We start from the raw sequence: 17,541 nt of genomic DNA, 5'->3' as shown, positions 1-17,541 counted from the left end.
GTAGCCTCAAAGTCTTTTTCTTTTTTAATGTCAACTAGTGTTGCTCAAAAACACCCCAATTCCCTGCTAGATTTAAAATACCATTCTACTATTTTTATTTGACTTGGCGATAACATTTCAGAGTAAAGTCTATAAACTTAAAGTACTAACAGAATTTGTAAGAGGAAAAAACTAAAGAATCTTTAAGATTAACAGATTTCTGTTTTGTGAAAGTGGAGAGCTTTGTGTTCCAAGAAGAATAAAGTTTTGGCTGGGTGCAGTGGCTCACGCCTGTAATCCCAGCATTTTGGGAGGCTGAGGCAAATGGATTACTACAGGTCAGGAGTTCAAGACCAGCCTGGCCAACATGGTGAAACCGTGTCTCTACTAAAAATACAAAAATTAGCCAAGCATGGTGGCACACGCCTGTAGTCCCAGCTACTTGGGAGGCTGAGGCAGGAGAATCTCTTAAACCCAGGAGGTAAAGGTTGCAGTAAGCCGAGATCATATTACTGCACTCCAACCTGGGCGACAGAGCGAGATTTCATGTCAAAAATAATAATAATAATAATAATAATAATAATAATAATAATAATAATAAAGTTTGGAATTAAAATCTTCACCTACCGTCATATCTACCAAACCTTTGGGGCCCTTGATACCCTGGAAAGAATGGAAACTTGAGTTTAAAATGCAAAATTTTGAGATCCAACACATTCTTCTACAGAGTTGGCAAAAGAGTCTTAAAAACTCTACCACACTACATAGACCATCTTCTGTCCTTCACTCCCAGCCCTAGAGTTCTGTCTGACTCCTTTAGGAAGAAAGCTAGAGTGCCTAAGAGGTGAATCCAAGACCTCTGAGTCCAGAAGGCCTAGACAGAAACACTCTTAGAGGACCAGGTCATTTTGAAACCATGGTTTAGGATCACATTCAGAAAAAGGGCTATCAAAGATCCCAGGACCATTCATCGATAGTTCTAAAGTAGACCCCAGTTCCTCCCTTATCCCTTCTCTTCAGGCCACCCAGCACCACCCTTTTTCTGCCCTAATACTGAACAAGAAGTCTTCTCTGGAAACCTTCCGATTGGAGCTTCATGGCTCCAACCTCTGGGAGTCTAGAGATCATTTTTCTTATTTACAATCTACAAGGTGGTAACTTGTGACCTCAGGCAGGTCACTATAATTATCTCAGCATCTCAGCCTTTGTTTCCTCTTCTGTAAAAATGCCATGAATGGTCCTTCTAGCATTAAAATTTTTTATTTTCTGACTTTGTTGCACCTCTCCAGTAAACCCTAGACTGCAAGTGAGACCACCAGGTTCAATCCATGGCTGACCTACTGCGCCATCCCTCGTGGATTGACAGTCTGGCCTCCTAGGACAAGGCGCAGAGCAGAAGGATCGTAGCCTCAAACTCTTTCCTTTCATATCAAATGATGTTCCAGGGAATTTAAAAAATATTTGTGGACTTGCAACATTGTTAGTTAAGATTATATAAATATTATATTTTGTTAGAGTTTCCCCCTAGTTTTGCATAAATATTGTTGCTCATCTTGTTTGCAATGATAAACAATGATAAACTCACTCTCCAGTGAGTTTTATGCATCATTTTATTTATTTAGGTTCATAAATCTCCAGCCACTCCAATATCTTCCCCATGTTCAAGTAAAAATATATATTGAATAAATATACTGTATAAAGACTTGAAGCTAATATGCTATAGGACAAATTTACCCCATTCTCTATGTCGATCCCACTGTTTGTCCCAAATGTTCATTTCTTCTTTAGAGATGCTTCTTATCAAATCTTCATTTATTTTTATACAACAGTTGAAAACAAAAGAAAAAGGAAGGGTACATATTACCATTTGTCCTGGTGGGCCTTGGTCACCCGAAGTTCCAACAAATCCAGGAAAGCCAGCATTACCCTAAAAAAAGACCAAGCCAGAAGAATAAGCTTCCTCTTTGATTACAACCATCAGATCCACTTTGATATGTTATTATTCCTAATGCCAATGAGTCTGCTATTGACCAGTTAGTTTATAAACTATATATCTGTGGGACAAGACATGGAGAATAGAAAGAGAGGAAGGTCATTTTATGGGAACCATCCAAATTCCCCCCTATATACCCAACCTCAGTCATGCACATGTGTACATACACACACAAACACACACTTCTAGACAGATCCTTAAAATATGACTCAATACACTCTGTTGAGTCTTGAGGTTATATAATAAAAATAATGCAGGACATCTGCATTAAGGGCCTGACATCAGGAAAAAGGAAAAATTTCCCTACCACCTTCTGGTTCTCAGTGTTTCAGAAAAGGCACATGGTGGCCATAGGTTCACTGCTCATCTTCCAAGCATTTGAAATGACACAGTGTTATCTAAATACAGTGAATCCTTTATCTTTTTTTATTTGAAACTAGAAATAAAAGTTAGTTGATCAGAGCAACCACAGCCAGCAGCAAGCCAAGTTAGGCACAGATCAAATATTTCTTTATGTCCTTGCCAATGTATGAAAATGCTAATTCTTGAGCACCTAGAAAACATACATTATCTTTCCTTTCCTCTTTTCTGCAGTAAACACTAGTCCATTTCCTAGAAGACCTTGGTCTCTAACATTGATCAGCTAAACATTATCAAGATGTTAGATATCCACAGGCTTACTCTTTTCAAAAAGAGCTGCCAGTGATTGTGGCTGTTCAAGGCTGACTGTTCAGAATATAAAGGAATTGATTTTTAATTCGAGACTTGTATAAAGTACAGTGGACTCAAAGTCCACTAAGATGGCAACTACATTCTCAAGAATCTTTTCTAAAAATAGCAAGAGAAAGTTAAGGTTTGGAAGAATCCTAAAGAAACAGCAATGTTTGCTCAACAGCTAAAACAATATCCTTCCAAATGATGTCTAGACTTACCAAAGACAGAGGTGCTCCCAAACTTGGTTTTAAAAGGTTGGTATTGTAAAACCAAAACTCCCAACTTGGATTTTCTGTTGTTATGGTTTGGTAAACTGTATTTGTATTCAGGAGATAAATGAGAGAGGGATTAAGTGGGGAGTGGGATAGCCAAAGGAAGGTGTGGAATGAGCATTGACTGAGCAGGAATGGGCTTCCTGCTAAGAAGTCCTAACCCAGTGGAAATGTACTTCCGTAATGATGTGGGCTTCTATAGATCTTAGGAAGTTTCTTTGATTCTTACCCTCTTCCCTCTTATTCCCTTTGCCCCCTTTTCTCCTTGATGGCCCGGGTCACCATCTTCTCCCTTAATAGAATCAAAAGCAGAACTTTGAGTGTAAAGAAAAATAAGCACAAACAAATGACACATGCTGCCTACCAGTTGCCAGGCCCAGAAATATATCTTCTTACTTGTGCACGAGGATAGCCAGGGAATCCAGGTTCACCCTAGTGCCAGAAATGAGATAAGGTCTTATTTAATGTCATGTGATTAAGAAATTTCCTTGACATACCTTGGGGAAAAAGAAGACACTATAATCCAGGTTCACCCTAGTGTCAGAAATGAGATAAGGTCTTGTTTAATGTCATGTGATTAAGAAATTTCCTTGACATGCCTTGGGGAAAAAGAAGACACTATAATTTTGAGGAAATATACTCAAAACAGGTGCCAGGAAAAACAACTATAGCAACAGTTGTTATCTTGAGCTGCTCTCAAGTGGCCATATTTCATATCTCTAATTCAACATGAAACAACTTGTAAATAATTTTTACAAATTTCCCCCCCTCCCTAGTATATTGTGTAATGAAACTTCTTCCATAGGGCATTTTTATCTCTCAGTTTAAATAACCTGAGGTTTAATCCAACAGAAACCAAGGGAGAGGGCACCACATTGAGTGTTGGGAAGCAGGTGCTCATTGTCAGAACCAAAGGCAAACTACAAAGCAATCATTCATTCGACAAATATCTATTCACATCTCCTATCTTCCAAGCACTTCTCTAGGCACAGGAAATTCAGCAGTGAACAGAATGAAGACCTTGCTCTCACGGAACTCACAAGCTAGTGGGGAAGAAAATGAACAAAGAAATATATAATATGTGAGAAAGAGATCAATGTTATTCCAGAAAGGGTATTAAGGAATAAAGAACTATGTGTATCAAAGGATGAGGAGACACTATTTTATATGAGGTAGTCAGGCAAAGCCTTTTTATAAAGGCGGCATTTGGGCAAAGACCAGCATGAATTGAGAAAACAAGCAGACTTCTGGGAGAAGAGTGTTCCAGGCAGAGGGAGGAGTATTTGGAAAAAAAAAAAAAAAAAACCCTGAAGTAAGAGGAAGAGTATATGCTGACATGTTTGAGGAACACTGAAGCAGAGTGGAGCAAGGAGGGCAGGCAGGAGGAGATGAAGACAAAGAGTTCACAGAGACCACACTGTGTAAATTCTTATAGACCATGTTAACAGTAGGTTTTATTCTGAGTGACATGGAGAACGACAGAAGGGCTTTGAATAAAGGAATGACTTGATCTGACTATGTTTTTAAAGATGTCTCTAGCTGATGCATGGAGAACTAACTATATGAGGCAAGGGTGGAAGCAGAGAGACCAGGTCAGTGGCTATTGCCGTAACACAGATGGAAAATTATGTTGGCTTGGTCCAGAGGGTGGCAGTGCAGTTGTGAGAAATGATAAAATGCTGGATGTACTTTGAAGATAGGCTTACCACTACCGTTGTTGATGGATTAAATGTGGGAGTGAGAGAAAAAGATTTATCAATGACAGCTGCAAGTGTCTGTTTTGAGCAACTGGATGGATGAAGTTTCCAGTCCCTGAGATAGGAAAGGCTGGAGGAGGGGCAGGTTGTTAAGGGAACCAGTTTTGGCTGACTGGATATTTGATAATATTAAAGGATTATTATTAATTCTTTGGTGTAAGAATGGTAGTGTGGTTACATTTTTAAATAATCTTTTAAAGATGAACCTGAAATGTCTATGCATGGAATATATGATTATCTTGAAGTAAATCCCACCTATATCACATGACCTACAGTAGGCGAACGTATGTACAGGTTCTCTCCTCACTCCTATTTTCTTAATGAAATACGAAGCATGATCATCTGCTTTAAATATGGACGACAAAGCAGATCTTGGAGGTTTGAGGAGGAAGGAGGGGGTATGAAATCAGCATGGTGGGAGGATAAGTGACTGGGTGTATAAATAAAACAAAACAAAATTGGCCAGGGGTTGTTCATTGTTTGGATTAGGTGATGGGAACGTGGGGTGAGGCAGGAGAATGTCATTATACTAGTCTCCACTTTTATTTTTGAATTTTTCTGTAACAAAACATTAACAAACAAAAAAACAAGAAGAAATTTATTTGGGGACATGCCAATTTTAAGATGCCTGCTAAACGACCAAGTGGAAATATTTTTAGAGTTTAGGATATTGGTCCAAGCTGGAGAGATAAAGTGGAGATAACAGGATTGATGGTTATTGATGCTATGGAACTGGATTTCCCCAAGAAATGTCACCTGAGAGGTGAGTAAAGAGGGAAGAAGGTATGAGAATAGAGCTTTGAGTCTTCTGATACTTAAAGGTCAAGAACATCCAGAAGATCTAGCAAAGCAGGATGAGAAAGAGAAGACAGTGAAAACCAGGAAAATAGAACGCACTGGAAGTCGAGTGAGGGAAAAAATCGGGAATAAACCCATGATCAATCTGTCAAATGCTGCTGAGAGATGGAGCACAATGAGAGCAGAGAAGTGACCATTGAATTTAGCAACATGGGGTTTACCTCAACTAAAGCAGATGTAGTTGAGTGGGGAGGGTTGAGGAGTGAAGGCTTGAGTGTCAGTTTTTCAACTTCAGCATCACTGATATTTTGGACCTGATGGTTCTTTGTTGGGAGGGGCTGCCCTGAGTATTGTAAGATGTTAAACAGCATCTCTACCCAGTAGATGCCAGCACCCTCTCCTTGAGTTCTGACAACCAAAACATCTCCAGACATTGTCAAATGTCCCCTGGAGGGCAAAATCACTTCCGTTGAGAAGCACTGGTATAGACTACTCCTTCAGTGAGTTTTGCCCAGGGGAAAAAAATGGAACGAGAGCCTCAGAAAGCAAAAGGGAGTGGAATCCAGTCTAGGAGGCAAGGATTAGTCTTAGGTAAGATCATGGACCCTCGTCCATAGTAGTAGGAGAGAAGGCAGGGTGTATGGGTACAGAGGCAAGTAGGTTGGTCTACTTGGTGGTGAACGTTTATGGAGGTTCTTTTCTCCCTGCTTCAATTTTGTTCATGAAATAGGAAGCATGATCATCTGCTTTAAGTATGGAAGGCAAAGCAGATCTTGGAAGTTTGAGGAGAGAGGTGAGGGTGTAAAATAGTCAACTCAGAGAGAAGGGGAGTGAACAGATTAAGAAAATATAGTCAACTGGCCAATCAGCAATATGAGACATTTAAAGTGAGGCCATTACATCTCGCAAAGAAAAATTCATGCAAATATGGACTGAATCTGTGTTCCATAATGTTAACTGTATCACAATAAACAAAGACTGCACTTGCGCTTAGCTCCAAACTGACATGTAGCTCAAACCACATATATTTGAATTCTACCCAGAATTTCCCTGCTATGCAAACTTGTCCATAGCAAAGAAAAATTTAGTTTACCTGGATGGAATTTCAAGGGACTAGCTTCCACATTCAGCTCTGCCTCTAACTAGCTGTGTGACCACAGGCAAGTTACTTCACTTCTCTAAGCCTCAATTCTCTGAAATGTAAATTGACAAAGCTAAACTAGATGATCACTGAAGTTCCCCATAGCCCATCATTCCATAGATATTTACTGAGAACTTACTATGTTTGAGGCATTTTTCTGCTCAATAAAATGGCAGTGGTGCCATCTTGCAGCCACAGGGAAACAAGAGAATTGCAGAGAAGCCAGCCCAGAGTACAGACATCATTAAGCAACTAAGCATCACTAAACATCCCAGTAATTTCTTATTTTGTGAGGCAATACATGTAACTTGAAGACTGAAGCATCCAGAATAACAGTGGGTATTGAGATTTGATTTGCTCAACAAGTTCCATGTGACCTCCATGCTTTAAGACCTGTCAGTGACCAATTAACTACCTATTAAAATACAAGCTTCTTATGAGAGTGGCAGTCATTCATTCAAATACACTTATTGTCAGCACATCAAAAAGCTTATCCACCATGATCAATTGGGCTTCATCCCTGGGATGCAAGGCTGGTTCAATATACGCAAATCAATAAATGTAATCCAGCATATAAACAGAGCCAAAGACAAAAACCACATGATTATCTCAATAGATACAGAAAAGGCCTTTGACAAAATTCAACAACCCTTCATGCTAAAAACTCTCAATAAATTAGGTACTGATGGGACGTATTTCAAAATAATAAGAGCTATCTATGACAAACCCACAGCCAATATCATACTGAATGGGCAAAAACTGGAAGCATTCCCTTTGAAAACTGGCACAAGACAAGGATGCCCTCTCTCACCACTCCTATTCAACATAGTGTTGGAAGTTCTGGCCAGGGCAATTAGGCAGGAGAAGGAAATAAACGGTATTCAACTAGGAAAAGAGGAAGTCAAATTGTCCCTGTTTGCAGACGACATGATTGTATATCTAGAAAACCCCATTGTCTCAGCCCAAAATCTCCTTAAGCTGATAAGCAACTTCAGCAAAGTCTCAGGATACAAAATCAATGTACAAAAATCACAAGCATTCTTATACACCAACAACAGACAGACAGAGAGCCAAATCATGAGTGAACTCCCATTCACAATTGCTTCAAAGAGAATAAAATACCTAGGAATCCAACTTACAAGGGATGTGAAGGACCTCTTCAAGGAGAACTACAAACCACTGCTCAAGGAAATAAAAGAGAATACAAACAAATGGAAGAACATTCCATGCTCATGGGTAGGAAGAATCAATATCGTGAAAATGGCCATACTGCCCAAGGTAATTTACAGATTCAATGCCATCCCCATCAAGCTACCAATGCCTTTCTTCACAGAATTGGAAAAAACTACTTTAAAGTTCATATGGAACCAAAAAAGAGCCCACATCGCCAAGTCAATCCTAAGCCAAAAGAACAAAGCTGGAGGCATCACACTACTAGACTTCAAACTATACTACAAGGCTACAGTAACCAAACTAGCATGGTACTGATACCAAAATAGAGATATAGATCACTGGAACAGAACAGAGCCCTCAGAAATAACGCCGCATATCTACAACTATCTGATCTTTGACAAATCTGAGGAAAACAAGCAATGGGGAAAGGATTCCCTATTTAATAAATGGTGCTGGGAAAACTGGCTAGCCATATGGAGAAAGCTGAAACTGGATCCCTTCCTTACACCTTATACAAAAATTAATTCAAGATGGATTAAAGACTTAAACGTTAGACATAAAACCATAAAAACCCTAGAAGAAAACCTAGGCACTACCATTCAGGACATAGGCATGGGCAAGGACTTCATGTCTAAAACACCAAAAGCAATGGCAACAAAAGGCAAAATTGACAAATGGGATCTCATTAAACTAAAGAGCTTCTGTACAGCAAAAGAAACTGCCATCAGAGTGAACAGGCAACCTACAAAATGGGAGAAAATTTTCGCAACCTACTCATCTGACAAAGGGCTAATATCCAGAATCTACAATGAACTCAAACAAATTTACAAGAAAAAAACAAACAACCCCATCAAAAAGTGGGCAAAGGACATGAACAGATAATTCTCAAAAGAAGACATTTATGCAGGCAAAAAACACATGAAAAAATGCTCACCATCACTGGCCATTAGAGAAATGCAAATCAAAACCACAATGAGATACCATCTCACACCAGTTAGAATGGCAATCATTAAAAAGTCAGGAAACAACAGGTGCTGGAGAGGATGTGGAGAAACAGGAACACTTTTACACTGTTGGTGGGACTGTAAACTAGTTCAACCATTGTGGAAGTCAGTGTGGCAATTCCTCAGGGATCTAGAACTAGAAATACCATTTGACCCAACCATCCCATTACTGGGTATATACCCAAAGGATTATAAATCATGCTGCTATAAAGACACATGCACACGTATGTTTATTGCGGCACTATTCACAATAGCAAAGACTTGGAACCAACCCAAATGTCCAACAATGATAGACTGGATTAAGAAAATGCGGCACATATACACCATGGAATACTATGCAGCTATAAAAAATGATGAGTTCACGTTCTTTGTAGGGACATGGATGAAATTGGAAATCATCATTCTCAGTAAACTATCGCAAGAACAAAAAACCAAACACCGCATATTCTCACTCATAGGTGGGAATTGAACAATGAGATCACATGGACACAGGAAGGGGAACATCACACTCTGGGGACTGTTGTGGGGTGGGGGCAGGGGGGAGGGATAGCACTGGGAGATATACCTAATGCTAGATGACGAGTTAGTGGGTGCAGCGCACCAGCGTGGCACATGTATACATATGTAACTAACCTGCACAATGTGCACATGTACCCTAAAACTTAAAGTATAATAATAAAAGAAAAAAAAAAACAAATACACTTATTGAACACCTACTCTCTGCCAGGCTCAACTCCAGAAAAACAAAAGTGCAATGCTGCTGTCAGGTTTATTGCCTGGGAGATACAAGAATAAATTACAATACAACCTTGACAGAAAGGAGCTACTGCAGAAATATGAACGTGCTTTAGGAACACAGTGTATAGGACAGCAAATTCTGTCCGGGGAAGACCAAGGCTGCTTCCACAAGGAGAAGTTGGTACTTGACTGGGTCTTAGAAAATGAGTAAAAATTGTCCAAGAGATGGAGATCAGGAAGCACATTCCAAATGGAAACACGAGCGTTTGCAAAGTCAAGGAAGTTGAGAAAGGGTCTGGCACTACCAGAGCTGAGGTGGGAATATCTGACATATATGTGGAAGATGAGGGAAGAAGTTTGACTTTTAAATAAGAGAGGGACAAAATCAATTTTTACTTTTTAGGGAGGGAGCTCTGGTGGCCAAAACATTTTGTAAATATGTACAAACCGTTCCTGGCATACAACTTGGAAAATAACACTTATTTTAATAAAATAAAATAAAAACTACAGTCCTTAGTTCAGAATACCCTGTAAGGTTACCCTCACCTTTGTTCCTTTTCTTCCTGGATGTCCATATACATCAGAACCAGGAAGACCCTAAGAAAGTGACATATAAGATGAATTGTAGAGTCATGCAGACCAACACTTGGTTGATAATAATATCTGAACCCTTGGATAAATCAACAATGCAAGGAAGTAAGGATAACAATGGGGCTTGATGGAGATTGGGAGACAACCTTCATAGGACAAACACTCAGATTTGGAGAAGATAAGGGTTTAAAACTTTGAAAGACCACAACAGAAGGAAGTTTTTAGGTTTTTTCAACCCCCATCTGTACATCAGCAAGATGATACCTTGGTTGTAGGAAGCCATACGCAACTGTACAAAGTTTCCCTTGGGCTAAACTTGCTTTCCTTGTGAAATAAAGTAAAAATAGAAGCTCTAGAATTGGTAAATCATCAGACAAAAGCACAGACTTTGGAGAAAAAGAGTGGAATATAGGCAATATAGTTGAGTGATTAAGTGTACAGACTATAAACCCAGACAGACCTGAATTTTTATTCCAGTCCCAACATTAGTTGTTTGAGTGACCCTAGGGAAGTTGCACAACCTCTATAAACTTCAGTTTCCTAATCTGTAAAATAGGGATAATAGTATCATCTACATTGTATACTTGTTGGGAAGATTAAGTGAGATTGTGTATGAAAAGTGCTTAGCACAATGTCAGGCACAGAGGCAGTACTTGATAAATGGTAATTAGTCTGCTGCTGGTGGTAGCAGTGGTAGTGATGGTGTCGGAGGAGGGCAGTAATGATAGTGGTGCTGATGATAATAGTGAAGGTGGTGGTGATGGTAGTGATAGTGGTAGCAATGGTGATTGATGATAGTGATGGTGATAGTAATGATGATGGTGGTGGCAATGGTGATGATAGTGTTGGTGGTAGTGGTGATGGTGATGGTGGTGGTAATAATGAAGATGATGGTGATAGTGATGGTGGTAGTGGTGGTGATGATAATTGTGATAGTGATAGTGGTAGTAATGATGATAGTGGTGGTGGTGGTGATGGTGATAGTGATGATGGTAATGGTGGTACTGATGGTGACGGTGGTGATGGTGATGGTGGTGATTATGCTGGTAGTTTTGATGTTATTGCTGAAGATAATGATGGTGGAGGTTGCAGTGGTGGTGATGATAATAATCATGAAATTGGTGATACTACCAAGGAGCTTAGCATCTGTATAGACAGACAATGAGCTTACTGTAATAAAGAGTAAATTCAAAACCCTATAGGTGTTTTTTCTGAATGGACAGAGTTCCCCTAAACCAGGTAGATCAGTTGAGAAGAAAAATTAAAAATCTGAAGTCACAAAAAGATTCCTATGGTCTAAATAGGAAAGTCTGAAAGACTAGAAAAGAAAGAAAAATAAGACAGAAGACTGCCAAAAATGAGTTCTTGGCAGGGGCCAGGGGTGGTGATAATGAAGTTCATTTGCTGTTACTCCATCTTATCCTTGCTGAAGGATGTGCAGAACCTCCAGCATCTGCAACCCCCGAGACCCAAACTCTGTATTTTTCGAGATGTCTTTTGAAAATAGTCATAAAATAGTTAACTTGCTCTCCTGTTCGGGGTGATAACTAAGGTAAAAATGCATAGCCCTGCGTTTGAAAGTGTTGTCTTGTAAAAGGAAATCTTTTATGATCTTTGGTCTCCAAAGATCATTTCTATGCTCTGGATAATCAAACCCATACTCTTAAAAGTTTGCTGATCTGGCTGCCTTATTTGTTGCCCTGGAAAAAAAATGTTTCACTGAACATCTCTGTATTCCTAAAAGACTCAAATGCTTATAAAATATCATTGTCAAACAGATGAGAGACATTGGCACTTTGCTCTTCAATATGTGAGAAGGCAAAATAAATTCCAAGTCATCTTTAGATTCTTAATTTATACAAGAAGTCTCAGAAACTTTGACTGTTTTGATTCTTAAGAGCTCTGGTGGTCATGTCATATTTGGAACCATGAGTTTAACTCATCAAGAATATTAAAATTTTGTGTTCACAGCAATGATGTTAAAGCCATTTCAATTTATTACATCAAGTTGATGCCATTTTTGTTTATCAAACCTCTTTTTTCATAATTTCTTACCGGCATCTAAAATATGGATAAGACACTTTAATGCTGTGGTAGATGACTCCATCAAAATTCGGCTTAGTGCACACTGAGATTTTTTAGACTATATCTCCCTGATTTGCCTGATTTCTTGTCTCTGGTACCTATATTCTGAACTGAATAAAAGTGGTTTCATACATTTAAAACATTAGAATTTTATGTAAAACAAGAACAAATGGCAAACAAATTCAATCAAGAATCCAAAACAGAGAAACTGGACTTACAGGTTGCCCTCTTGGTCCTTGTCGACTCTGTGGGCCTCTTTCTCCTACATCACCAATCTCTCCCTTTTATTATAAAGAGAAAATATCTAATTAATTTTCTTCTATGAGATTATGCAATTTTGTGTCATTTTCCTTAGAGATTTTACAGTCACTGCTTTCAAGTTTTGGTAGCATGCCATACAGCCTAAGGTAAATACTTTTCTCTAGGCTTTGTTAAATATGGATGACTAACAAACATAGTAACAATTTTGGTACCGAAAATTAGCAGCACCAGGTATGCAACAACAATTACAGAATTTTATATTACTATGTCTTTTTCTAAATTTGGATGTGCACATTTATATTTGTGGTGAATCCATATGTATATCTACCTGTTGATACATCTTTGTCTACTTAAACATGTGATTCATTTTTCTATATGTTCATCTATATGCCTTGCCTTCAATCAATAGCATCACCAACCATATCAGAAATGTATGCTGGAAGTGATGATATAAGTAAAGATTTGTTTAAGAAAACCCAAGGGGTTCTCTCAAGCTATAATCAAGAAAGAGCGTGTTCTCTGACATTTACCTTCACTCCTCTTGGTCCAGCTTTTCCTTTTGAACCATTTGGCCCTGGAGGCCCAGGATTCCCCTGCAACAAGACCGTGGCCAAAATCACCACCAGGGCCACAAAGTTAACTGTCTGTCTCTCTTGTTATTATTGAAATACTCTGTAACTGGTAATATGCTCATGAATCACCTTAGAGATGGGAGTTTAACCTTTAGTATTTAATACAATTAATTAATTCTATCCTCCAACATTCAAAATGCATAATATACACACTTACACTATGGGCTGGGGGGGTGAGGATAGGGGAGCAGGAGGCCACATCTACCACATACTGAGAATTGAAGGAATCATTTCTATGCTACAGAGGGAAACATTATTTGATTAAGAGATCAGGAAAACAAAAGCCTAGACTTTCACCTGCTCCAAACTGAAGATATTTTCAACTGAGATTGACAATAATATAATCAGTTATAAGGCTAGATTTTCTTTCCTGATCAAGGCAGAAAAATAGCAGAACTATTGCTTTGGCCATCTTTGAGCTGCTATTTTCAGTTTCCTGATGGAGACTCATTCCTGACTCTAATCATGCTGCTTATGTTTCTAAGCCATCTCAAATGCTCATTTCCTCAGGAAGCCACTCTAATCATCCGTCTCAATCTATCCGAGCATCCTATGAACCATCAAGATATTAGGTGGGGAGTAAAGCAGGCACTAGAAAGAACCAAGTTGGAAGTCAGTTCAGACACTTACTATCTGGATGACAAGTCATTTAATTCCCCTTAGCCTCAGTTTCCTTATCTATAAAATTGGTATAGTAATGCTTCCTTACATATTTGTAAGGAGCAGATTATTTATAATTTTATATGGTACTATTATGTCATTTTTTACTATAGCTAAATATGAACTTATATTACATACCCTTGAGGTTTAAATCCATATCTCATTGGTCACTATATTCCCACAACTTACCTAGAGTAGAAGAAGATACATAGCAGATGATCAATATCTACTGCATCAAATTAGCTTTTCTAGAAATTCCTGATATCCCCATATCCCAGAACAAACAGTGTGACTTTATGTTATTTATCCAGGAACACTCAGGGGTATGAATCAGCCAGTGTTAATGAGTAGCTGCATTGTAGCTGTTTTACAAACCTACCTGAGCACCCACTAAGCCTTTTTGTCCAGAAGTTCCTGGTGGTCCTTGCCTTCCTCTTGGTCCCTGATCCAAAGATGAAATTAAAATGCAACCAATTTTTAAAGAGTCATTTATATTCCATGTAACCACAAAATCACCTTGGATGCCAATGGAAGCACAAATTAAGGTGCCCTGACCCATCACTATCTCATTTATCAAACTTTAATCAGGGAGCATCTGCACTCTGAAGCACCCCAGAACACTCACTTCAAACTTACGCCATCTGAAGCAGAGGATGCGAGTCCTCAGCGTCTCTATTTTCAGCAATCTCTCCGGGTGAATCTGATGAGTACTAAAGTTTGAGAACATTGCTTTTATATTTGAATTCACTCAACCAATTTTAAATCCTAAAAGGGTGATGAGAGGGCAGCAAGGCTATTGATCTCCGTTGAAGAATGAACCTTTTCCTTATACACACAAGGGTTAAGGACAAGAGATTGTGTTTTCGATTTGATCAAGAGCCAAAGGTGCATTTAAGTAGCTTAATCTCACTGACTACACTGCTGGGATTTGCTCATTTTCTCTCCAATCTATTTTACTTTGCTGATTTTTGACACTTTAATATTTTCCCAGCTTTTCTGAGAAACACTTTCCTATTAGAAGTATTGATTGACTATGGCTTCTACTCTCCTAAGTGAGGTATTGATAATCATCTATTTAAATAGACCATCACGCTCACATCCCAGCGGGAAGGTGAGAATTAAGGAGAGGTTTTATTGATTATCTTGCTCATGGTTCCCAGCATGACTTGCTTCACTTCTAATCAGCTGTGTAATGAAGTGGGTATAGACAGGAAAGCAGCGACACAACAGTGGTAGAGGGTCCTGAGCCAGTCATCAAAAAGAAAAGGGAAAAATATACATCTTTTAGTTGCTTTCCCTTCAGTTCAGATACTATTTTCCATCATAAAATAAGTATAATCTCTAATTACACATTAACTACCATTTTCTTTTCCTTAGTTCCTTTAGCAAGTCTAAGAGCAGCAGATACCTTCTGAAATTATCATCTGGCACTCATAGGATTTTTAATTATGGAGAATGATTTGATATATTAGTAAAATTTGTTGTTCCGAAGTTCTTCAATTTGAGTATACTTAAAAACAATTTGTTTTTTAAAATAAATACATATAATGTGCTCCAGAAGGGCTATAGAATGACAGATTTGGGTTATGCTTAGACGATGCCAAAAGAACAGGTTGAAAGTTTAAATTTCCAGTTATCATTTGATAGCCTAACAAAACCCCACTGGATGAACTTCTTGAGGGCAGGACCCTTGCCTTAATGGTATGAATGTCCCAGGTCTATTAGCAGTTCCCTCTGCATAATACATACTCTGTAAACACTTTACTGATTTTTTCCTACCAAATTGAATGATGGGGTCTCACTCTGTTGCCCAGGCTGGAGTGCCATGGCACCATCATAGCTCACTGCATCCTTGAACTCCTGGGCTCAAAGTGACCCTCCTGCCTCAGCCTCCCAAGTAGCTGGGATGAAAGATGCACACCACTATGCCAAGATATGAATACAATTTTAGTAAATTAAATAATATTTGAATACACAGCTTCAGAGGCAGTAATCAAGAGCACTGATTTTGTAACTATACTGCCTGAGTTTGAATCCCAGCTTTATCACTCACTAGCTGTGTGACCTTTGCCAATTTACCTAACTTCTCCATTCCCTCTTTATTTTTCTCCTGTAAAATGAGGATAATAACCTCCCTCCCATTGAGGAATTAAATTAGTTAATACAAGTGCTTTAGACAGTGTCTAGAACATAGAGGTCAATAAATATTAGCTATTGTCGTTTAATCTTTTCAGAAAAGGGGCTATACAATTTTCTTTGGGAGGCCCTGGAAAGGAGGCATCCAAAGCCATTCTGATTTATGTTAAATTATTATCAAATAATGAAGTCAAAATTTCGAACAAATATCCTTCAGCGCTAAAACCAAGCTCCCAGATAGAACCTGTGAGCCTGGATACCCAAGCTCTCCTTGGTAACCCTGTTCACCGGATTCTCCAGGCACACCCTGTCAAAATGAATAAAACTTATAGTGAGTTCACCAGCCATCTTTAGTGTTCTTATTGAAAGCAGCTTTTCCTGCAATATATCACTTGAAACCACAAGAGAAAGACTCAAACAAGATTTGACTGGTTGTGATCAATCCTCTTAGGAGATGAAGTTGAAGAGGAAATGTGGGTATTTACACTTATCTTGGGAAAAGGCAAGACCAGATTCTTAAGGCCTTTCCCAGTCTTTGCACATCTCCTTCCAATGTCTCAGCTAGTGATGGGAGCAAAAATACTTTGTTTAAATAACCCAAACTCTTATTTTGTGTAATAACTGGTTCCTAAACAGTCCTTCCTTTTAAGGCATACAGACTAAACGTTCAAGGGCATTAAGGTCTTTTATTTCATACAAGGAAACTCAGAATGTTGATCACAGCAATAAACATGACACTCTGAGACAAAGGCACAAAAAGTGCTTGGGAAAATAACAGGAAAGTGGCTTTAAAACCCTACAGACCTTGATGGCAAGAAGCTAGCTCTCTAGGCAAAGGACGAGTTGTTAAAATGATTCATTCTATAACTGATTTAATTTATCCCACAAATTAATATTTTCATTTCTCAGAGAAGATATGTTTTCCAAGATTGAGGATAACATCCATTTTGTGAATTGTTCTGCCTTCTTTTTCATGTTGCTTACATGTTGACTAGATTATTAATTATCCATAGATATGCAAAGAGCAAAAACTTCAAAGTCAGAATTTAATCAATATGTGGATCAATTACTTGTGCTTCATCAGTTTTTGAAACTATTCAGTACTTCTATTAATCATTCCTCTTATGTTATTCTGCTCTTTAAGAGTTGATTTCTAGATTTATAAATATGAACCAAATTTTAAAAGGAATACAGCTAGAAATTTTGAACCAGGTTATGAAATGTGGTCTAATTTGCATATCACATTAGTGATATTCATAGTGCAACATTTATAAAAACAATGTGGCTATATATAGCAATGTTCAGACTCTATCATAACTCTATGCTTATACATTTATATTAAGAAAATAATACGAGTGGAGCAAAAGTGAAAACAAAACAAAAAACCTATAATACACGTCACTGACGTTCTTCACATCAATTACCACGATACCCAACAAAACAGAAGTTACCTAAATGCTCAACATAAGAAAGATTAGTAAATCATGGTACTTCAATAGAGTAAAACATAATGTTCTAAAATGATAATAGGGAGATTTGGAAACAGGAAAAAGCAGAATATAAAATGTTATCTACATTATAATAATCCTTTATTTTTTATACAAGAG

At 38.3% G+C, this 17,541-nt stretch overlaps 1 protein-coding gene across 1 annotated transcript in view; it reads right to left on the bottom strand.

Moving 5' to 3' along the window:
• LOC742704 (collagen alpha-4(VI) chain-like) overlaps positions 1-17,541 on the bottom strand; it is a 172,331-nt gene that overhangs the window by 25,919 nt on the left and 128,871 nt on the right. The window contains exons 11-18 of the mRNA XM_063807107.1: positions 14,178-14,240; positions 13,037-13,099; positions 12,464-12,526; positions 10,116-10,166; positions 3,355-3,390; positions 3,188-3,250; positions 1,844-1,906; positions 607-642 (exon numbers count right to left, since the gene is read on the bottom strand). Of these exons, the coding sequence (XP_063663177.1) occupies positions 607-642; positions 1,844-1,906; positions 3,188-3,250; positions 3,355-3,390; positions 10,116-10,166; positions 12,464-12,526; positions 13,037-13,099; positions 14,178-14,240 (438 nt within the window). The remainder of the gene's footprint in view (positions 1-606; positions 643-1,843; positions 1,907-3,187; positions 3,251-3,354; positions 3,391-10,115; positions 10,167-12,463; positions 12,527-13,036; positions 13,100-14,177; positions 14,241-17,541) is intronic.

The sequence above is a fragment of the Pan troglodytes genome, chromosome 2, assembly GCF_028858775.2.
Source record: "Pan troglodytes isolate AG18354 chromosome 2, NHGRI_mPanTro3-v2.0_pri, whole genome shotgun sequence".
Taxonomy (NCBI): domain Eukaryota; kingdom Metazoa; phylum Chordata; class Mammalia; order Primates; family Hominidae; genus Pan; species Pan troglodytes.
Note: the sequence above shows the minus strand (reverse complement) of the source record. Positions and strands in the feature narration are given on the sequence as shown.